At 41.1% G+C, this 23,733-nt stretch overlaps 1 protein-coding gene across 1 annotated transcript in view; it reads right to left on the bottom strand.

Annotated features, from left to right (window-relative positions):
- The window catches only part of dapk2a (death-associated protein kinase 2a), a 32,207-nt gene that overhangs the window by 5,116 nt on the left and 3,358 nt on the right, over positions 1 to 23,733 (bottom strand). Inside the window, exons 2-7 of the mRNA XM_061887736.1 lie at positions 22,646 to 22,867; positions 14,949 to 15,087; positions 3,157 to 3,286; positions 3,010 to 3,085; positions 2,751 to 2,903; positions 2,641 to 2,686 (exon numbers count right to left, since the gene is read on the bottom strand). Coding sequence (XP_061743720.1) covers positions 2,641 to 2,686; positions 2,751 to 2,903; positions 3,010 to 3,085; positions 3,157 to 3,286; positions 14,949 to 15,087; positions 22,646 to 22,867 — 766 coding nt within the window. The remainder of the gene's footprint in view (positions 1 to 2,640; positions 2,687 to 2,750; positions 2,904 to 3,009; positions 3,086 to 3,156; positions 3,287 to 14,948; positions 15,088 to 22,645; positions 22,868 to 23,733) is intronic.

The following is a 23,733-nucleotide window of genomic DNA, read 5'->3' on the forward strand; positions in this document are numbered from 1 at the left end:
CCAACCATTGAAATACTTTGTATAGTTCAAGACTTACGGTCATTTAAAAACATCACTGCACATCATAATGGCAGCTACAGTTTCCAAATTAAAGATCTAAAAAAATTATTTGGGAATGTCCGGCGGGCCAGATTAAAAAGCTTAACGGGCCTGAATTTGCCCAGGTCTGATTTAGGGTGTTTTCATGTATATGCAGAATATATGCTGATTGTAGAAATGGCCACAATAGGGGATGTAAATGCAATGTGACTTAAGGCATACAGTATTTCAACAGATCTTTTTTAATTAAGACAGTCCAAATAAGTCAACAGATATTAACAATGCTCTCTCCATCAGTTGCCATTTCACAATGACACAGCCATTGGTGCAAAACGGTGGCCGTTTGCATGTATCTTTTGAGCGTGCTGAAGAGAGACCCAAAATTAGTGGCCGCTAAAAGTTTCCAACTTAATGATTACATTTACATTGTCTTTAAGATGATTTGATTGAAATGATTCGTTTTTGTGTCTGTTGGATTTTTTTTTTACATGGCAGGTTTTTTTTTTTGTATATAGAAATCTTCTTGCAACACTACATTTTTAAATCCATCGCACCAAAGTTAGTTCTCTTGGTTTTCTGGAGCATGCCCCTGTCTTGTAGCCCAAAAAAAGGTGACATAGTTGTGTGCTGCATGTTCCACAACAAATCCCCACAGCTTGGAGCATGATGTCGTGGATGTGCAGTAAATGAATGAACATTTCCATTGTGACCACCGGGAGTACATGAAAAAAGATGGTCCGCATCACTTGTAGACTTATCATGTACGCCAGTGGTGTCGAACTCAAATACAGAGTGGGCCAAAATTTTAAACTGAACAAAGACGCGGGCCAAAGTTGAACAAATTAACCTTTTAATAGGGACCCCAACTAGTTTAGCATTGAATATTGAACAAGCAAAGCTTATATAACTGTATAGTGACATGCAAAATCGAGTTTCAAATAACAATAATAAAAATATAAAAATATCAATAATTATTGCTCAGTTCGCTACACTGATTTGCTTTAACACTGAATATGGAACAAGCAACGCTTATACAACTTAATAGCGCAAAATCAACTTTCAAAAAACAAACGGAAAAAAACATCAATGGCATATTAAATACAATTTTAATAACAAATTGAAATTGAATGCCTCTTTTCTATTTGCAGCCTTCTGAGGTAAATATCAACACTTAACTTTTTCCACAGGCTAATAATACCGGGGGGTTTATATTGTAGCATCCCGAAAGATTGCAGCAAGGGGTTCTGGGTATTTGTTCTGTTGTGTTTATGTTGTGTTACGGTGCGGATGTTCCCCCGAAATGTGTTTGTCATTCTTGTTTGGTGTGGGTTCACAGTGTGGCGCATATTTGTAACAGTGTTAAAGTTGTTTATATGGCCACCCTCAGTGCGACCTGTATGGCTGTTGACCAAGTATGCATTGCATTCACATACCTCTGTGTAGAAGCCGCATATATTATGTGACTGGGCCGGCACGCTGTTTGTATGGAGGAAAAGCGGACAAGACGACAGGTTGTAGAGGACGCTAAAGGCAGTGCCTTTAAGGCACGCCCCCAATACTGTTGTCCGGGGGGAGATCGGGAGAATGTTTTTCGGGAGGGACAATGAAATTCGGCAGTCTCCCGGAAAATCGGGAGGGTTGGCAAGTATGAGTATTAGCGGTGAGTGCGGTGTTACAGCGACACCACCCCTGTATAATACCAGCGGGCCAGCTCTAATGTTAATTTGATATTGCCTCAAGGGCCAAATTAAATTACACGGGGTCCAGAGTTTGACACCCAAGATGTACGCAGTCTTAGTAAATCAGCTGCAACATGCCTAATAGCACACACAATTTTACAGCTTGCACATGTTTTTTTGCACTTGTTGGGGTCTTAGTAAATCAGGCCCTTAGTGTTTTTATGAAAGGGGATGACCTATCAGACTGCAAAAACGGAGCATACAAGTCATAAAGCAGCTAGAAGATGGTCTGTAAAACAAAATACTGACCAAAGAACCACCATATGTTATGTCAGCCACAAGAAAGTGTTTTGAATGGAGAAAAAAATTCATAATATGACAAATTTAAGTTGGTCCCTTTTATGTGGACAGCCCATCTTTGTCGACCAACTCAAGTCACGACTATCAATCCATCAATTTTCTACCGCTTGTCCCTTTTGGGGTGGCAGGGGGTGCTGTAGCCTATCTCAGCTGCATTCGGGCAGAAGGCAGCATACACCCTGGACAAGTCGCCACCTCATCGCAGGGCCAACACAGACAGACAACATTCACACTCACATTCACACACTAGGGCAAATTTTGTGTTGCCAATCAACCTATCCCCAGGTGCATGTCTTTGGAGGTGGGAAGAAGCCGGACTACCCGGAGGGAACCCACGCAGTCAAGGGGAGAACATGCAAACTCTACACAGAAAGATCGGGAGCCTGGGAGTGAACCTAGGACTACTCAGAACCTTTGTATTGTGAGAGACATGCACTAACTCCTGTTCCACCGTGCTGCCCCAAGTCACAACTAAAAAGTGTCAATTTGAGCCGGTTCATAGAAGTCAACTTTCATGTCGACATGCCCTAGAGACACAGCAAAGTGGAACATTTGACATTACCTTGATCCATGGGTGATTGAGAGCATCTTGAATAGTGAGTCTTTTCCTGCAATGAAATGAGTTGAAACATTAACATGGAATGTCTGATGCCAGTCTTAAGAAACTCTTACTTCTTGTCTCGCTCCAGCAACAGACTGATGAAATTTTTGGCCAGCTCGCTGGTGTTGCAGAAGAACTCTTCATCAAAGTCATAGTTCACAGCAGAAATGTTCCTGAGTGTGTCCTGTTTAGTTTCTCCAAGAAAGGGAGAAGCACCGCTTAAACTGGAATGAAATAAAGAGGTGTGCAGTTAATGACTCTGTTTAGGGCGTAAGATGCAGTGCGATCAGTATACGAGATCAATTTTAGAAGTAATTATTTTTCACTTGCAGGATGTAGGTGATGACGCCAATGCTCCACATGTCTGCTTCCAAACCCAGTGGCTCATAGTTGACAATCTCAGGTGCTTAAAGAAACCGACATGCACTGTTAAAGGAAAGAATACACAACACCACAAAGTAAAACAACCAGTCTTACCAACAAACTCGGGCGTTCCAAAGATGTTTTTGAACTCTACTCCGGCTTCAATTTTGTGGGCGAGGCCGAAGTCAATGAGTTTAATTCTTGGCAATGGTGCTTTCTTGTCTAGTAGCATTATGTTTTCAGGCTGAAGGGAAACAAATTTGAGGCGATTGGTTATAAACAAAATATTGAACAACGGCCTCTTGAACCTCTTGTAATTTAACATTTCTATGAACATTATTTCCTCAAGTTTTTTTGTGCAGCTGGTGGCAAAGGGGTCAATGCATGTGCCTCACAATAAGAAGGTCTTGGGTGACGCTAACTCACAAAACAAACACATTTTGAACAAATTGAGAAAACCAAATCAAACTTAGGCAGCACAGGGTTACAATACGAAGGCCCAGGGTTCGATCCCTACGCTTGGTTTCTTTCCATACACAGGCCGGCGGGGCAGTGATCCAGCCCTCGGAACCCACTGTCCACCGAGAACCAGTCGATCGCACTGCCCCAAACCTCCCGGCCACAGGTCCGGCCGCCTTAGGGACAACCCCCGACAGGCCTGCACCCAGACGACGGCACGTCACCAGGGGTGAAGGAGAGCGCGGCAGAGCGCGAGGGCAGACCTGAGCCGACTCCCAACAAGCCAACCACACAACAAACGAGAACGAAGCCGGCAAGTTCGCCAGCCCTGACAGCCAAAACGTGCATGTGCATGTCCTGGCACAAATCACATTGACCCACACCGCAAACGGCATCAGAAACAATGGCTACTATACCCCAGACAACAAGCATCACTTGATCAAATCAAAGCAATCAAGAAACCGCGACCAACAACCAAATGCCAACAGGACCATGGAGACCACCAACTAGTGGCAGTTCGCCAGTCAGCCCAAACGGCAACACGCAAAGAAGACATCAACACCTCTCCCACTAAAAGACTCCACTCTCCAATCCAAACCCGCCACCGCCTAAACAACCGAGACAGACACCCACACCAAACAAGAGGGCTGCGCTACCTCTGCATCTAGCCACCCACACAGACCTCACACAAGAAGGCCGGACAACAAAAAAAACAACTATTCTTATTATTATTTTTTTAACACAATTAAAAAATTACACCCCCAGCGATGTCTCTGCCCAGAAATGGCAGGCTACCCGGCAGCACCGTGACGGACAAAACCCAACCGACTCGTGCATGTAATGTGGGAGTTTTAAGGCCCCCAGAGTGTCCCAAAAGGGAATAAGCGGTAGAAATGAATGGATATATATATATATATATATATATATGCATATATACATATATATATATCTATATACATATATATGTAAATGCACACATACTGTATATATAATATAAGGTTCAGAGAATCTGGAGAAATCACTGCACGTAAGCAATATTACTGACCTTCGATCCCTCAGGCAGTACTAAATCAAATCTCCCCCCATCCGACACTAGCATAGCAGGCTTGTTGCTGTGGAAACAAGCCCCACCCATTGTACCACACTCTGTACTGCCTGGTCTGCATGAAGCAGCGTTTCCAATGGTTACCGTAGTAACCACTATGTCCCTCAAAAGTGAAGATTCTGACCATTGGAATATTTTTTGATAGTTTGAAATTATCCCGTGGGCTGCATTGAAATGTTTATTATGTTGTATTACGCCAAGGTCGCCCAGGTAACTGCCTTTTTATGCTGTTTTGCAAGACCTCTGTCACGTGATCTCAAACTTGAAACTTTATTGACTGGTTCTAAGATAGGTTTGATTGCTTCAGTCTTTAATTACGGGAAATGAGTCTCTCCTTTTGAAGCAGCAATTTTTTCTACACTGGATTTTTTACATTACATTTTTTTGACACTGAATTTTCATAAACTGATTTATTTTACACTGAATTTGTATACATTGAATTTTTAAACTGTATTTTGAACACTGAGTTCTAAAAAAAAATAAATATTTTTTTGCACTGACTTTCTTAAGAATTAATTTTCAACACTACACGTTTAACACTTATTTTTTTTATACACTGAATTTTTAAACAAACAACATTTGCTAACATTTTTTTCAAATTAAATTTCAGCATAATTTCTTGTAAAAAAATGTAATTCACTAATTTTAAATGCAAGAAATCAAATTAACACAAATGAACCTCCATACTCACCTGAATAGAGTAAGGATGAGGATGTATTTTGACTAGTTGGTACACTTTGACAGTCAGTTTATACCCGAAAACGGCGAGGAAAGACAAAGAAAGACACTTTGTTTCACCCCCCCTTTGCTTCACAAGAATTGAGTCATACTTCATCTGAACGGGACTACACCAAGATTTTAGCAGTCAGCATGTTGTGTTTTAGTGTTTTCCTGCCTTCTCCTTTGTCTGCACCTGTGTATTTAGTGATTTGTCCTCGGCGAGGGGCGGACCTTGAGGCACATCTGCTCGCAATTAGCCCACCAGTATTTAGGCTCGTCACTGTCAGCTTGGCCTTACCAGAAATCCTGGTAAGTTGTTGCTACTTTGTCCTGAATTCCCGAACCTCTTCTGTTTTTATTTCCTAGCCCCCCTGAGGTAAAAGGGATTCTTTTGTTGGACTTGTGCCCTGCTCAGTGCGCCCTGGCCTTTCCTACTGCCGACCTCTGAGGAACCTATTTTGTCCAGGTTACATGGTGTGCGTTTCTACCCCATCGCCCTAAGATTTCCCTTTTTGTCTGATTACATTTTTTTCATTTTTGTAATCCCACCTTGTCTACCCCCCCCCCCCCCTTGACCAAGACCTTAACAGAGCATCCTAATAACAGTGGACATTGCACACTGATGATTGTTGGCTCTCATGAAGTCTGCATTGAGCAGTAATCAGGAATGTAGCTGAAAAAAAAGCTGTATGAGATTTTGGAATTTATGTGCCGTGTAGATAGATAGTACTTTATTGACTCCTTCAGGAGAGTATGCTTAAAATGATCAAAATACGTAAATATTAAATGTTATTTTTAAATGTGCCCGTTACTACATTACATGAATACTTACAACATGTACAACACCAGTGAAGTTGGCACGTTGTGTAAATTGTGAATAAAAAATTAATACAATGATGTGCTAATCCTTTTCAACGTATGTTCAATTGAATAGACTGCAAATACAAGATATTAAATGTTCCAACTGAGGAACTTTTTTTTTTTTTGCAAATAATCATGAACTAAGAATTTATTGGCAGCAACACATTGCAAAACAATTTTTCACAGGGGCATTTTTACCACTGTGTTAGATGGCCTTTCCTTTTAAAGGCCTACTGAAATGAGATTTTCTTATTCAAACGGTGATAGCAGGTCCATTCTATATGTCATACTTGATCATTTCGTGATATTGCCATATTTTTGCTGAAAGGATTTAGTAGAGAACATCGACGATAAAATTCGCAACTTAAGGTCGCTAATAAAAAAACCTTGCCTTTACCGGATGTAGCAGACTATATGCGCGTGACGTCACTGGTTGTAGGGCTCCTCACATTGTTTACAATCATAGCCAGCAGCAGCTAGAGCTATTCGGACCGAGAAAGCGACAATTTCCCCATTACTTTGAGCGAGAATGAAAGATTTGTGGATGAGGAAATTTAGAGTGAAGGCCTAAAAAGAAGAAAAAAGAAAAGGCGAGGGCAGTGAGAGCGATTCAGATGTTTTTAGACACATTTACTAGGATAATTCTGGGAAATCCCTTATCTGCCTATTGTGTTGCTAGTGTTTTAGTGAGTTAAATAGTACCTTAAAGTCAGAGGAGTGTGGCCACGGGTGTTTTGACGCCAGAGTCTCTGAGGGAAGTCACAGCAGCTGCAGGAGGATGCTGGCTCCGCTGATATCCGGTAAGAGGCGACTTATTTCCACAATTTTCTCACCAAAAACTGCCGGTTGACAAGTAGTCGGGATCCATGTTCGCTTGACTGCTCTGATCCATAGTAAAGCTTCACCTCGGGGAATTTAAAAAAAGGAAACACTGTGTGTTTGTGTGGCTAAAGGCTAAAAGCTTCCCACCTCCATCTTTCTACTTTGACTTCTCCATTATTAATTGAACAAATTGCAAAAGATTCAGCAACACAGATGTCCAAAATACACTGTAATTAATTGCGCGATGAAAAGAGACAATTTTTAGCCGTAAGTGGTGTTGGGCTAATATGTCCCCTCCAACCAATAACGTCACAAACACGCGTCATCATTCCGAGATATTTTCAACAGGAAACTCCGCTGGAAGTTTAAAATTGTAATTTAGTAAACTAAACCGGCCGTATCGGCATGTGTTGCAATGTTAAGATTTAATCATTGATATATAAACTATCAGGCTGCGTGGTAGTGGGTTTCTGTAGGCCTTTAACAACACTCAGTAAACTCAATTTTCCCCCTTAACAGAGGTGGGTAGTAACGCGCTACATTTACTCCCTTACATTTACTTGAGTAACTTTTGGGATAAATTGTACTTCTACGAGTAGTTTTTATGCAACATACTTTTACTTTTACTTGAGTATATTTATAGAGAAGAAACGCTAGTTTTATCTACATTCAGCTCGCTACTCGCTACTTTTTTTTATCGATCTATTAATGTTTGTTTTGGTTAATGACAGAGCTGCAAAGTAGAATCTACGCATGCCTGCGTTTCACCAATCACATGCAGTCAGTGGTGACGTTGGACCAATCAAACAGAGCCAGGCGGTCACATGACCCGACTTAAACAAGTTAAAAAATGTATTCGGGTGTTACCATTTAGTGGTCAATTGTACGGATTATGTACTGTACTGTGCAGTCTACTTATAAAAGTTTCAATCAATCAATCAAAAGTGTAAAGGAAAAAATACACTTTTTATTTCAACCGTAATTCCCGTCAAAAGCCTAAAGACTGATCGCACAGTTCCTGTCTTCACAATAAAAGCGCCGCTCCATCGCGCCTGCGCTAACAAAATAAGAGTCTCCGAAAGCCAGCGCAAACAAGCTAGCAAGTTACAGAGTTTGCCGCCAATGTATTTCTTGTAAAGTGTATAAAAACGAATATGGAAGCTGGGCAGATAAGATGTCAAAAACCAACGACTTTCATGTGGGATTAGACAGAAAATAGGAGCTTTTTTTCTCCTCCATTTGAAAACGTGAACGTCTGATTCCAATCATTGCAAGTCATCAGAATCAGGTAATACACCAACTTAAATTCTTGTCTTCATGAAAGATAGGAATCTATATGTTAAACATGCATGTATATTCATTAAAACACCTTCAACATGTGAACAAAAACGGCAAAATAAATAAATATAAATTATATACTGTATATATAAATTTATGTATATATATACATATATATATTTATATATATTATATATATATGTGTATGTATATATATATATATATATATATATATATAAATGATTTGTGTGTGTATGTATGATATGTGTGTGTATAAATGATATGTGTGTGTATGTATATGTATATATGAGGTAGATCACCTTGACTTGGTCATTTACTAAGTAATTGATAAACGTTGAAAAACTTATTGGGGTGTTACCATTTAGTGGTCAATTGTACGGAATATGTACTGTACTGTGCAATCTACTAATACATGTTTTAATTAATCAATCAAATCAATGAATGCCTACTCAGGCTATGGTGCTGTTAAGTTATTGTGGCTCAATGTGCCATTTTTTAATTTTATTTTAATGTACTATTATTTAATATATAATATTGTTTTAGTTGCTTAAGAGATATTCCTGGCTCTGAATTTGCTCATTGCTATTTTTATGTTTTTGTGCGTTATTTGTTGCCGTAATCAGGTTACTCATCAGTTACTCAGTACTTGAGTAGTTTTTTCACATCATACTTTTTACTTTTACTCAAGTAAATATTTGGGTGACTACTCCTTACTTTTACTTGAGTAATAAATCTCTAAAGTAACTGTACTCTTACTTGAGTACAATTTCTGGCTACGCTACCCACCTCTCCCCCTCAATTCCCCGCCAAAAATGGATTAACTCGCTGGAATATAAAGACAATATAACATACATCCATAAACGTGGATGCATATGCAAAAGTGCAATGTATTTATCTGTACAGTAATCTATTTATTTATATCTGCACCTTATAGCTCTTTTATGCTGCACTACAAGGAGCTACCGCAACAAAATGTTGTTGTTATCTGTGATTTAAAGTTCAAATTTAAATGACAAAACGAAGTCTAGTCAAAGTCTAGTCTAGTCTAAACGCTTGGGAACCGAGGTGCCCAATTTTTAAAGCGTTTCAGGTGGAATTATTTGCCTTTGTTGCTTGATGTACAGCTTAAGTTGTTCAACAGTACGGGGTCTCTGTTGTCGTATTTTAGGCTTCATATTGCGCAACACATTTTCAATGGGAGACAGGTCTGGACTACACGCAGGCCAGTCTAGTACCCACACTCTTTTACTATGAAGCCACGCTGTTGTAAGACTTGGCTTGGCATAAACTTGCTGAAAAAATCAGGGGATGGCAACATATGTTGCTTCAAAACCTGTATGTACCTTTCAGCATTAATGGGGCCTTCACAGATGTGTAAGTTACCCATGCCTTCGCCACTAATACACCGTCATACCATCACAGATGCTGGCTTTTCAACTTTGCGCCAATAACAATCGGGATGCTTCTTTTCCTCTTTGCTCCGAAGGACACGACGTCCACAGTTTTAAAAACAATTGGAAATGTGGACAGAACACTTTTCACTTTGCATCCGTCCATCAAAGATGAACTCGGGCCCAGTAAATCCGGTAGTGCTTATGGGTGTTTCTGTGTTCTGGGGAGAGTTTTAACTTGCACTTACAGAGGTCGCGACAAACTCTAGTTACTGACAGTGGTTTTCTGATGTGTTCCTGAGCCCATGTGGTGATATCCTTTACACCACAGTTTAAAAATTCAATGTATACAAATTCAGTGTAAAATAAATCAGTTTATGAAAATTCAGTGTCAAAAAAATGTAATGTAAAAAATCCAGTGTAGAAAAAATTGCTGCTTCAAAAGGAGGGACTCATTTCCCGTAATTAAAGACTGAAGCAATCAAACTATCAAAAAATATTCCAATGGTCAGAATCTTCACTTTTGAGGGACATAGTGGTTACTACGGTAACCATTGGAAACGCTGCTTCATGCAGACCAGGCAGTACAGAGTGTGGTACAATGGGTGGGGCTTGTTTCCACAGCAACAAGCCTGCTATGCTAGTGTCGGATGGGGGGAGATTTCTACAACAAATTTCTGCAAAAAAGTGAAATTATATCAACTACGTGGATGTTTTTTTTTTTTTAACGCTTTGCGTTTATGTTTCGCTGTGTTTTTTTGCATCTTTGTTGCTCTTGCTTGGTTATAAAAGATGTGGCTTAAGGGAGTGGTCTTAGAAGTAGAGGAGCAACGTTTATATAGTCTCAATATTCAGTGTTTTATTGCTCATAGTTGATTTTGAAAATTCCACATTCTGTATGTTCATGTACAAAGTTTGTACATTCTAAGTGTCTAATTCAGTAAAAAAAAAAAAGAGTGTCATTCTGTTTTTGAGATGGTCTGTTACAATGTTTTAGTATCAGTCATGTTTGTGCCATCGTGAGATCAGCTTTTGTCCCTTTTTGTGGAATCTCGGTATTTTTTTATGAATGCACAGCAACCTCCACTGTTTAAAGTGTTTATAAAAAAGGATCCAAGCACATAGATTAAATTGCCAATGGTGTAATAGTCTTAATTTACCAGAAGTGTGTCTTGCAATTTTAATCAGCAAATTTTTATACACTGAATTTTTATGCAATGAATTTTTAAACACTATTTTTTGACATGGGAGATTTTGACATGGTTGGAGGGCTGGTTATAAATTCCATCTCATTGATACCATAAAAACCATAAGATGTTAATAACTTAAACGGCGTGGCGTAGTGGAGGAGTGGCCGTGCGGAACCCGAGGGTCCCTGGTTCAATCCCCACCTAGTACCAACCTCGTCACGTCCGTTGTGTCCTGAGCAAGACACTTCACCCTTGCTCCTGATGGGTGCTGGTTAGCGCCTTGCATGGCAACTCCCTCCATCAGTGTGTGAATGTGTATGTGAATGGGTGAATGTGGAAGTAGTGTCAAAGCGCTTTGAGTATCTTGAAGGTAGAAAAGCGAGTACAAGTACAACCCATTTAAACGCAACGGCACAAAGGAACATTTTGGCAGCACAAATCAGCACAAACATAGCCCAAAAGATTGGGACTGGTTTGGGAGACTTTGAAATGGTTGGCGGGCTGGTTATGAATAATAACATGTTAATACAATGAAAACCATAAAATGTTAATAACTTAAAAACCGTGACGGTACAAATAAAAATGTTTGCAGTACAAACCAGCACAAATGTAGCACAAAAGATTGTGACGGGTTTGGGAGATTTGGACGTAGTTGGAGGGCTCATTATAAACAATAACACGTTTATACCATAAAAACCATGTTAAGGACTTAATGTTGAGTACCTAAAAACTGTAACGCTCGAATGAAATAGGGGTTTGGGGGGATTTTGACAAAGTTAGGGTCTAGTCATGGTTAATAACACAATAGTTACATGGTAACATAAAAAACAACATAAAACATTTTCAACTTAAAAACCATAACAGCAGAAACGAAAATGTTTGCAGCACAAACCAGCATAAAGAATTCGTACATATTAGGGTAGTTAACGCTAATACGTTAAGAACTTAAAAAACTAGGATTGGTGGACCAAAATGTTTTGCAGCTCAAACTTAAAACAAATAATGGAATGCGTTTGGGGAGATTTGGACAAGGCTAACTTCACACAGGTGATGAAACTATAGCAATTACTGGAGGAGTGATCAGAATTTCAGAAGGCGCCAGTTGTGTGAAAGGTATGGGAGCTGTGTGGACCAACATCCATGGTCTATAATGTTGCATCACAAAAAGCGAGTTCAAATACTTTACAGTAACATTAAATGCATGAGGTAAGCATCCCCACATACGTAGTTGGATTTATGTGTTTATATGGTAGACTGCACGCAACACGCCCACAAATAGTACACATATTTTTTTTAGTTTGCACACGCTGTTTAGCACATGGTATTAACATCTTTGTAGATCAGCCCTCATGTGTCCCACACCACAATCCACGGTGTCCCTCAACGTTTAGTGTTTGGTCCACTCTGACAAATCGATGGCCCCGTCTACACAGCACACCAAATCGCCCTCAAGTGACACAGATCTGATTTTTTTGCCAGTCTAAATGCTCCAAAGTGCTTCAAATCTGATCGTTTGGCATCAGATTCAAGCCACATCAGGAGGTAGTCCTGAATCCGATTGGAAAATCAGATTTTTTTCCAATGTGATTGCCGTCTAAAAGCAATGCGACCTGAATGTTACCTGAACGTGATTTTCTTTGTCAGCTTTGGGCGAGCTACGTCATTCATTTGCACCGGAAAGATACAGTCGCCATCACAACATACGGTTTTGTTTTTTATGTAAGACGACTGAATTTTCGATGCATCACTTGTCAATAGTGCGGATATAATAGACTATATGTAATATATTAATATGTATTTGCATTCCAAAGAAGTAGGGATTGTTGAAAGACCAGAATTGACGCTGTGGCGTATTTGTTTACATGTGAATTAAAAACAAAAAGCTCCCGTAGATCCTCAATGATGTCCGTGTCTTCTCTACTTAACTGCCATAAAAGGATTACAACCCTACCAAATATATGACACTATATACATCCATTCATACATTATATTACTTTCATTTACTTTGTGACATTTTATCGCAGCAGCACTCACGGCTAAAAGTCGTCTGCTTTAATTGCATAATTACACAGCATTTTGGACATCCGTGTTGCTGAATCTTTTGCAATTTGTATAATGAAGACTATAAAGAAAAATGTTGGTGGTGGAAAGCGGTGGGTTGCAGCTGCCTTTAGCAACCAAAACACAGCCGGTGTTTCTTTGTTTGTTGTAAAACTTTAATAAGGAACAGAGCAGTCAAGCGAACATGTTTCCCGACCACATGTCAACCGGCAGGTTTCGGTCAGAAAATTGTGGTAATAAGTCGGCTCTTACCGGAGACATGAGCGGAGCTTGCGTCCTCCTGCAGCAGCTGTCAAAAAGGCAGCTGCGACTTTCTTGGCTCCTCCACGGCTTCCATCAGAGACACTCGCGGTCACCACACCCCTCCGACTTTCAGGTATGACTTTATAATCTCACTAAAACACTAGTAACACAATAATCAGATAAGGGATTTTCCAGAATTATCGTAGTAAATGTGTATAATAACATCTGAATTTCTCTCACTGCCCTCGCCTTTTTTTCTATTTTTTTTCTAGTGCTTCACTCTAAGTTTCCTCATCCATGAATCTTTCATCCTTGCTCGAATTAATAAAGAAATTGTCGCTTTCTCGGTCCGAATCGCTCTTGCTGCTCTTGGCTATGATTGTAGACAATGTGAGTATGTGAGGAGCCCTACAACCCGTGACGTCACGCGCACATCGTTTGCTACTTCCGGTACAGGCAAGGCTTTTTTAATAGCGACCAAAACTTGCGAACTTTATCGTCGATGTTCGCTAGTAAATACTTTCAGCAAAAATATGGCAATATCGCGAAATTATCAAGTATGACACTTAGAATTGACCTGCTTTCCCCGTTTAAATAAGAAAATCTAATTTCCGTAGGCCTTTAAAGTGTTGTAACTCTTCACAACTTAGACAATAGTATATCAATCCAAATATTTATAATTATTCTAGTCCGCTGTTTTCTAACCTTCATTGAACAAAGGTACTTACTTTACATCAGACAAATCTCGCGGCACACCTTCTATCTTATGAGACTAAAGACAGACTAATCTAAGTCTATGAGCATGACCTAAAGAAAGAAGACTGTTTGGATGTGAGGCCAAACCTCTTCTAAGATTTACAAAAAATGAAGAAAACACCCAACACTGACAATAAAATGACCTAAATGGATGAGAACATCCATAGACAGGTTTTCTATCTTCTAAATGTAGCATTGAGCATACAGCTGTTTGAAAAATTCATTACTTTTGGTAAATACATCCATCCATCCATCCATCCATCCATCCATTTTCTACCGCTTATTCCCTTTCGGGGTCGCGGGGGGCGCTGGCGCCTATCTCAGCTACAATCGGGCGGAAGGCAGGGTACACCCTGGACAAGTCGCCACCTCATCGCAGGGCCAACACAGATAGACAGACAACATTCACACTCACATTCACACACTAGGGCCAATTTAGTGTTGCCAATTAACCTACCCCCAGGTGCATGTCTTTGGAAGTTGGAGGAAGCCGGAGAACCCGGAGGGAACCCACGCATTCACGGGGAGTACATGCAAACTCCACACAGAAAGATCCCGAGCCTGGATTTGAACCCAGGACTGCAGGACCTTCGTATTGTGAAGCAGACGCACTAACCCCTCTTCCACCGTGAAGCCCTTGGTAAATACAAAATAATTAAATAAATAAACACATAGACATTTTCAGATCCCCTCTCACAACACAAGATGTTGCAATAAAGTGTTTGGGAATCCCTGCTCTTGCCATTAGTCTTAACAATTGACAAAAATAATTGAAATACCTGGTTATGTATATAACTTTGGCAAAACATGTTTACGGTGTTTAACAGTTATTTCTCTTTACATATTGCATCACTTTCGATGTTAATGGACCTTATTTCTTACATTTTAATTTTTAAGAATGATTTCTATATGGTGTATATTTGCACATGATATTGTTCTATATAACTCTATATAACACTATATATATCTGACTGGAAGAATATGTCAAAAGAGACAAACCTTCAGGTCAAAGTGAGCTATTTTCCTGGCATGGAGGTAGTTGACCCCCTCTAGGATTTGCTTGATGAACTGGGTTGCCTCTTCCTCGCTAAGAGACTCCTTCTGGGCCAAGAAGTCAAAAAGCTCACCACCAGAGACACTGGAACAAAGACATTCAGCACATAATACATTTTAGTCAGAAAATCCTTTGGATACATGAGAATAATGGTCACTGACTGATTACCTCTCTTTATGTCATTTTTGATAAAAAAAAATATATCCTAAATACTTTGATGCTAATTTTGTATCACATGTCATGCACAAATAATTTATTTACACATTTGTAGTTTTTTTTTACATTGAATGTACAAGAAGAAAACAAACATCTGACTTGAATGTGACTTAACAACCAACAAAGTAGAGCACAGATATCAAACTCAAGGGCTGGGAGACCAAATCTTACACCTTAAATATTGTCACGGCAGGGGGGGCGGAGCTTGCTGTGAGATTTGTTCTTCCGTGGTGCAAACGGACTAGACCGGACATGGCTTGAAGGTAAATGCATGATTTGAATTTTAACTCAAAAGCTATGAACAAAAGGCGCTCACAGTGGAGACACAAAACTTAAAGGCCTACTGAAACCCACTACTACCCACCACGCAGTCTGATAGTTTATACATCAATGATGAAATATTAACATTGCAACACATGCCAATACGGCCTTTTTAGTTTACTAAATTACAATTTTAAATTTCCCGGGAGTTTCGTCTTGAAAACGTCGTGTAATGATGACGTGTACGCAGGACGTCACGCGTTTTAAGGAAGTATGAGCGCTACGCAGCTAAATATCGTCTGCTTTAACGGCATTATTACACAGTATTTTGGAGATCTGTGTTGTTGAATGTTTTGCAATTTGTTCGAATAATATTGGAGAAGTCACAGTAGAAAGATGGCGCTGGGAAGCTTTAGCCTTTAGCCAGACAGACACACGGTGATTCCTTGTTCAAAAATTCCTGGAGGTGAAAATTTACTATGGATCAGAGCGCGGTCAAGAGAACATGGTTCCCGATCACATGTTAACCAGCAGGTTTCGGTGAGAAAATTGTGGTTAAAAAGTCACTTCTTACTGGATATCAGCTGAGCTTGGGCCGTCCATGAAGCTGCCGTCGACTTCCCTGAGACACAGCGCGTCAAGACACCCGTGGAGACACCCTTCCGACTATCAGGTAATATTAAACTCACTAAAATACTAGCAACAAAATAGAAAGATAAGGGATTTCCCAGAATTATCCTAGTAAATGTGTTTAAAAACATCGGAATCCGTCCCAATGCATTTGCGTTTTTTTTTTTTTAAATACATTTTTTTTTTCTACTCCATCGCTATTACTATCCTCAAACACAAATCTTTCATCCTCGCTCAAATTAATGGGGAAATTGTCGTTTTCTCGGTCCGAATAGCACTTTTTGCTGGAGGCTCCCATTAAAAACAATGTGAATATGTGAGGAGCCTTCAAACATGCGACATCATCGTCTGCGACTTCCGGTAGAGGCAGGGCTTTTCTCTTAACACCGACAGTTGCGAACTTTATCGTGGATGTTCTCTACTAAATCCTTTCAGCAAAAATATGGCAATATCGCGAAATGATCAAGTATGACACATAGAATGGACCTGCTATCCCCGTTTAAATAAGAAAATCTCATTTCAGTAGGCCTTTAATGCAGGGAACAAAACTAATACTTAAACATAAACTATGGACTAGGGCTGGGCAATATGGCCTTTTTTTAATATCGCTATATTTTTGGGCCATATTGCGATATACGATATATATTTCGGTATTTTGCCTTAGCCTTGAATGAACACTTGATGCATATAATCACAGCAGTATGATGATTATGTGTCTACATTGAAACATTCTTGTTCATACTGCATTAAAATATCCATCCATCCATTTTCTACCACTTATTCCCTTTAGGGTCGCGGGGGGCACTGGTGCCTATCTCAGCTACAATCGGGCGGAAGGCAGCGTAGACCCTGGAAAAGTCGCCACCTCATCGCAGGGCCAACACAGATAGACGGACAACATTAGCACTCACAGTTAGTGCTTCTGCCTCACAATACGAAGTTCCTAAGTAGTCAGGGTTCAATCCCGGGCTCGGGATCTTTCTGTGTGGAGTTTGCATGTTCTCCCCGTGCATTAATATATGCCAATTTTAAACTTTAATGCAGAGAATGAAATCACAACTGAGTAAATTTACCAAAACTGTATTTATTAAACAGTCATTAGCAGGTGACTTTTCAAGCGATGCTACATATTAGCATTAATGCTACTTTTGGTAGCGACGCTTGTGCCCCACACTTGACAAATTAAAGTTGTCTATTCGACATATTCCCGCTTGAAGCCAAACCACCGCCAGACAATGGACCCTGTGCTGTTTTTCTTGGAAATTAATTCTACCTTCATTTGTTACCAGATTCGCACCTTCTTTCTCTTGTATTATCCCTCGCAACACTCCGCTAGCATCACAGCTAACGTTAGCCACGCTGCTACCTCTCTGCTGGGGAACGGCGTATACATATGTGACGTATGACGTGACAGTATGTGACGTGTGTAAGAATGTGCGCTCGCTGTCTGTGAAAAGGAGACACAAGATAGAGTGGGAAGAGCCTGTAGTTTAATGCCCGCAGCTAAAAGCAACTGCGTGAGAATGTATACTCGAATATTACGATATAGTAATGTTCTATATCGCACAGAGACAAACCCGCGATATATCGCCCTATATCGGTATTAGTGATGGGTCCGGCAACACCGATGCATCGGCGCATGCGTCAAGCTCATAGAGCAAAACCCTGTGTCGGTGCGCGTACCGCTTTTAGAAAGTCACGTGACTGAAAGTGAGCTGTTTCGGTCACGTGACAGATACGCGAACTGCGTCGAACTGACGCCTGCGCACCAAACTGTGTTTATAAGGAAGGGCATATGTCAATGAGATGCCACTGCCAACAGAATCGCCGCACTTCTGTCGTTGATCATTTGTAATTTATCGTCGTCGGAGATCATTTCCGCCGTGTGGAAATATTTTGATCATATATCGGAATAAAAGGTATTTGTGTTCATTTCCTTGTCGTTTCATCCTGTTCAATCAAAGTTTCCACTTGATCTGTTAGTAGGGGTGTAACGGTACGTGTATTTGTATTGAACCATTTCGGTACGGGGGTTTCGGTTCGGTACGGGGGTGTTTCTAATCTAAAGTCTTAACAAGCTGCTTTTCTTTTTCTGCCTCGTCTCAGCACCCAGCATTGTCCCACCCACACAACCATCTGATTGGTTACATTAAAAAGCGGTAACAGCCAATCAACAGTACGTATTCAGAGCGCATGTAAAAAAAAAACGATAATTCCCAGTCCACAAGCATCCTCATTCACAACACGTTCTCTAAGAATTCCATGTTGTGATACATGTTCACATTATATTTTTATTAAAATGAAGATATGAAATAATCCTAAATGAAATACAATGACTTGGTTTATATTATTGTATATACTAGGTCAAGGGTAGGTAACTTATGGCTCTATGCATTCTCATCTGTCCATCCGGTTTCTACCGCACCTGTTCAAGAAGTCGCAATAATGTAAGAAGCATTTTATTTATTGTTGGTTAGCCTCAGAATAACAATGTTGTTAAAAAGAATAAGAGACTTATTATACTGTAAAAATGTTGGTCTTTCTTAAAAATGCACGCATGTAGTTGTATTCAGTGTTAAAAAAAAAAATTATATGGCTCTCATGGAAATACTTTTAAAAATATTTGGCTTGTGCGGCTCTCTCAGCCAAAAAGGTTCCGGACCCCTGTACTAGGTCATAAATCAGTGTCAGTTGAGTCGGTCTATAGGTTACCTGTAGGGATTTTTAATGCCCAGCAGATGTCAGTATTTAGTGACACAGTATTGACACAGTATCAATACAGTTGTGCAATGTGTCGAAACGCTTCATGACACCTCATCAACCCATCACTAATCAATATATCGCCCAGCCCTACTATGGACATAAAACAAACAACACTTACTGTAACATGAGCAAAGCAACATGAACTATGAACATCAATGTCGCCAGGCAGACTAACTGAAAATGGCAGGTTTAAATAGTCTCTCCTGATTAAAACAGGTGGGTGAGTCCAAACAAATGAGGGAGGTGAAACTAATGAGTTGCCATGGTGACCAAACAAGGGAGCGCAAAAACAGGAACTAATGGAGTCGTCATAGAAACTAAAACAAACAAAGGTGCACAAAGACAGGAAGCAATGGAGTCTTAAACAAAACAGAACATAACTAAACAAAACATGATCACAAGACATGACAAAACAGGCCTGCGAAAGCCTGGAAATAATGAGGAAATTGATTTGTTTTTTCATTTTGAAAATGGTGATAAAGCCAGAAAACCACTAGCCCATCAACTACGCCAGATATCAGCATCCCATATTTTTTTGCAGCTTCAAACTGATTCAGGTGTAACCACTGATGATTTTAAGATTAATAATATCAAGATTTTTTATGTGTTCCTCTACTCATCTGCTCAACGTTGTACTCCTGAGCTTGATAACTTTTTTGCCTATCTAGGTATCCCTTGGGTTAATCAGTCTGCTGCGGTAGAATTAGATACACCAATTACTGTTGCAGAATTACATGTTTCAGTCCAAACATCCATCCATCTTCTTCCGCTTATCCGAGGTCGGGTCGCGGGGGCAGCAGCCTAAACAGGGAAGCCCAGACTTACCTCTCCCCAGCCACTTCGTCCAGCTCTTCCCGGGGGATCCCGAGGCGTTCCCAAGCCAGCCGGGAGACATAGTCTTCCCAACGTGTCCTAGGTTTTCCACATGGCCTCCTGCCGGTTTGACATGCCCTAAACACCTCCCTAGGGAGGCGTTCGGGTGGCATTCTGACCAGATGCTCGAACCACCTCATCTGGCTACTCTCGATGTAGAGGAGCAGCGGCTTTACTTTGAGCTCCTCCCGGATGACAGAGATTCTCACCCTATCCCTAAGGGAGAGCCCCGCCACCCGGCCGAGGAAACAAATTTCGGCCGCTTGTACGCGTGATCTTGTCCTTTCGGTCATGAAAGGACAAGTCCTATGCTCATGACCATAGGTGAGGATGGGAACATAGATCGACCGGTAAATTGAGAGCTTTGCCTTCCGGCTCAGCTCCTTCTTCACCACAACGGATCGATACAACGTCCGCATTACTGAAGACGCCGCACCGATCCTCCTGTCGATCTCAGGATCCACGCTTCCCTCACTCGTGAACAAGACTCCTAGGTGCTTGAACTCCTCCACTTGGGGCAGGGTCTCCTCCCCAACCCGGAGGTGGCACTCCGGAGGTGGCACTCCGGGTTGGGGAGAACCATGGACTCGGACTTGGAGGTGCTGATTCTCATTCCAGTCGCTTCACACTCGGCTGCGAACCGTTCCAGTGAGAGCTGAAGATCCCGGGTTGGGGAGAACCATGGACTCGGACTTGGAGGTGCTGATTCTCATTCCAGTTGCTTCACACTCTGCTGCGAACCGTTCCAGTGAGAGCTGAAGATCCCGGCCAGATGAAGCCATCAGGACCACATCATCTGCAAAAAGCAGAGACCTGATCCCACGGCCACCAAACCGGAATCCCTCAACGCCTTGACTGCGCCTAGAAATTCTGTGCATAAAAGTTATGAACAGAGTCGGTGACAAAGGACAGCCTTGGCGGAGTCCAACCCTCACTGGAAACGTGCCTGATTTACTGCCGGCAATGCGGACCAACCTCTGACACTGATCGTACAGGGAGAGGACCGCCACAATCAGACAGTCCTATACTACATATTCTCTGAGCACTCCCCACACGACTTACCAAGGGACACGGTCGAATGCTTTCTCCAAGTCCACAAAGCACATGTAGACTGGTTGGGCAAACTCCCATGAACCCTCAAGGACCCTGTCGAGAGTATAGATCAGGTCCACAGTTCCACTACCAGGACGAAAACCACACTGTTCCTCCTGACTCCGAGGTTCGACTATCCGGTGTAGCCTCCTCTCCAGTACACCTGGGAAGGCTGAGGAGTGTGATCCCACAATAGTTGGAACACACCATCCGGTTCCCCTTCTTTAAGAGAGCAAACCGGGGTGGTGGTTCCTCTCTTCTGCAGCACAGCCCTTCCCCAAAAATGTTCACCTGTCTAGGAGGAACTCAGAAAGGTTCCTGAATAACTAAATCTACCTGGGTAGTTTTTGATGGCAACACAGGGGGAAAGTGGGAAAGTTCCTGAAAAAGTTCCGGCTGTGGAAAAGGGCATTTTGAGAGGTGCTGCAAAGAGGAATGGACGAAAAGGAATGGGCGATACAGCCCAGAGATAGATGTGCCAAGCTTGAGGCATTGTATCCAAAAGGTGCATCAACAAAGTAGTGAGCAAAGGCTTTGAATACTTACGTACATGTTATTTTTTCTTTACATTTTTTATTTCTAATACATTTGCAAAATTTAAAACAAGTTTTTGGGCAGCACGGTGGTAGAGGAGTTAGGGCATCTGCCTCACAATACAAAGGTCCTGAGTAGTCCTGAGTTCAATCCCGGGCTCGGGATCTTTCTGTGTGGAGTTTGCATGTTCTCCCTGTGACTGCGTGGGTTCCCTCCGGGTACTCCGGCTTCCTCCCACTTCCAAAGACATGTACCTGAGGATAGGCCCCTCCCACCTCCAAAAACATGCACCTGTGGATAGGTTGATTGGCAACACTAAATTAGGCCCTAGTATGTGAATGTGAGGGTGAATGCTGTCTGTCTATCTGTGTTGGCCCTGTGATGAGGTGGCGACTTGTCCAGGGTGTACCCCGCCTTCCACCCGAATGCAGCTGATATAGGCTACAGCGACCCCCTGCGACCCCAAAAGGGACAAAAGGGAAAATGGATGAATGGATGGATTTTTAATATTGTCATTAGAGGGTGTTGTGTGTCGAATTTTGTGGACAAAAATATAATGTACGCCAATTTGAAAATAAATCTGTGACATAAATTTTTTGGGGAAAAAGCACTGTGAATACTTTCTGCATGCACTGTACTTATTACATGTGATTAATGTGGAGCTTTTGATTTATTTATTGCAGAAGCTAATGGGGATCAAAATAAACAAATCAAATTGGGTACTGTATATTGTAATATGGGATTCATTATGAGGGAAGTCTGGGCTTCCCTGCTTAGGCTGCTGCCCCCGCGACCCGACCTCGGATAAGCAGAAGAAGATGGATGGATGGATATTAAAATGTGTTTTATCTATTAAATGAACCTAATATATAACTGATTTTTATCTGTGTGAAAATATTGGACACAGTGTGTTGTCAAGCTTATGAGATGCGATGCAAGTGTAAGCCACTGTGACACTATTGTTCATTTTTTTTATTTTATTTTTTTATAAATGTCTAATGATAATGTCGATGAAGGATTTTTAATCACTGCTATCTTGAAATTGTTACTGGTATTGATAATGTTGTTGATAATATTCTATTTTGTTTCACTACTTTTGGATTGTTCTGTGTTGTGTTTGTGTGTCCTCTCGATAGCTCTGTTTATTGTTGCTGTTCCAAGTGTTGCTGGGTCGGGTTTGGTTCTGGAATTGGATTGCATTGTTATGGCTTTGCCGTGTATTGTTTTCTTGAATTGAATAAATAAATAAAAAATTAAAAAATTGGGTACTTACAGCTCCAGGATGAGAACTACATCGGTGCGGTTCTCGTAGACATCATGCAGCGTGACAATGTTCGGATGCTGAGTCTGCTGCAGGATCTGCACCTCACGCTCTATCTCCTCTAGTCGAACGCCACGAGAGCTGGCTATACTCTGTCGCTTCTTGATGAACTTGGCAGCAAATTCCTGTCCCGTTCTTTTCTCTCTGCATTGCTTTACAATGGCAAACTGCCCGCTAAAACAGAAGCACACAATAGCATGTGTGAAGTGAACATTGACATTTGATAGTGAATAATAATAAAGAAGTCTCATTTATTGTTATATATGTGACTTTTGTATTGACCCATCAGGGTTCCTTCCAAAAGCACACACCGTTGATGACACACTGACGGTCGGAGAACCAGGGGAGTCAAATCTGGGGTGTTGAGCTGCCCATCAGCTTTTAACAATTTGTTAAGGACTTCACCACACATCCATAACTGGTCTCCTGCCTTTATCCCATTCCACACAGGGACGCAAACCCTGGTCGTCCGCGTGGGATAAAAGTAAGGGGTGGTAGTTAAAGTACGTTACTGAACCTCACTCCCGGACGGCTTCAAAAATAGTGCTGGCTGTCGAGTTGGTCAGCCTGGACTTTTAGCTCGGTGGTCAGCATGCTCACCTCTGATGCTGACAAGCAGGGTTTGCGTTCCCGAGCAGAATGGAATATAGGCAGGGGCTGAACCACCTGGGTTACACCAAGGCATCTATGCCTCACCTGATGTAAAAGTCAACCACGTCACAGGTTCATACAAACAGCATGGCCGTACATTGTTTTACACACCATCAATTCAATTTGCTGCAATTTTGTTTATGAAATGTAAAATAAATAATAATATTCTGACAGATGTGCCATTATTTCTCAAAAGTGCAGCATGTAATGCTTTCTGAGCAGTTGTGGTGGTGTGGTGAAGTCCTTAACAAATTCCTAAAAGCTAATGGGCTGCTCAACACCCCAAATATGACTAAATCACATGTATTACAATAAAGGTGACTTCTCTATCTATATTTGTAATCTTTTTTTTTTTAATATAATTTTTTTTACCTAATTTCAAATGCTCT

This window comes from Nerophis ophidion, linkage group LG25, assembly GCF_033978795.1.
Source record: "Nerophis ophidion isolate RoL-2023_Sa linkage group LG25, RoL_Noph_v1.0, whole genome shotgun sequence".
In the NCBI taxonomy this organism is placed as follows: domain Eukaryota; kingdom Metazoa; phylum Chordata; class Actinopteri; order Syngnathiformes; family Syngnathidae; genus Nerophis; species Nerophis ophidion.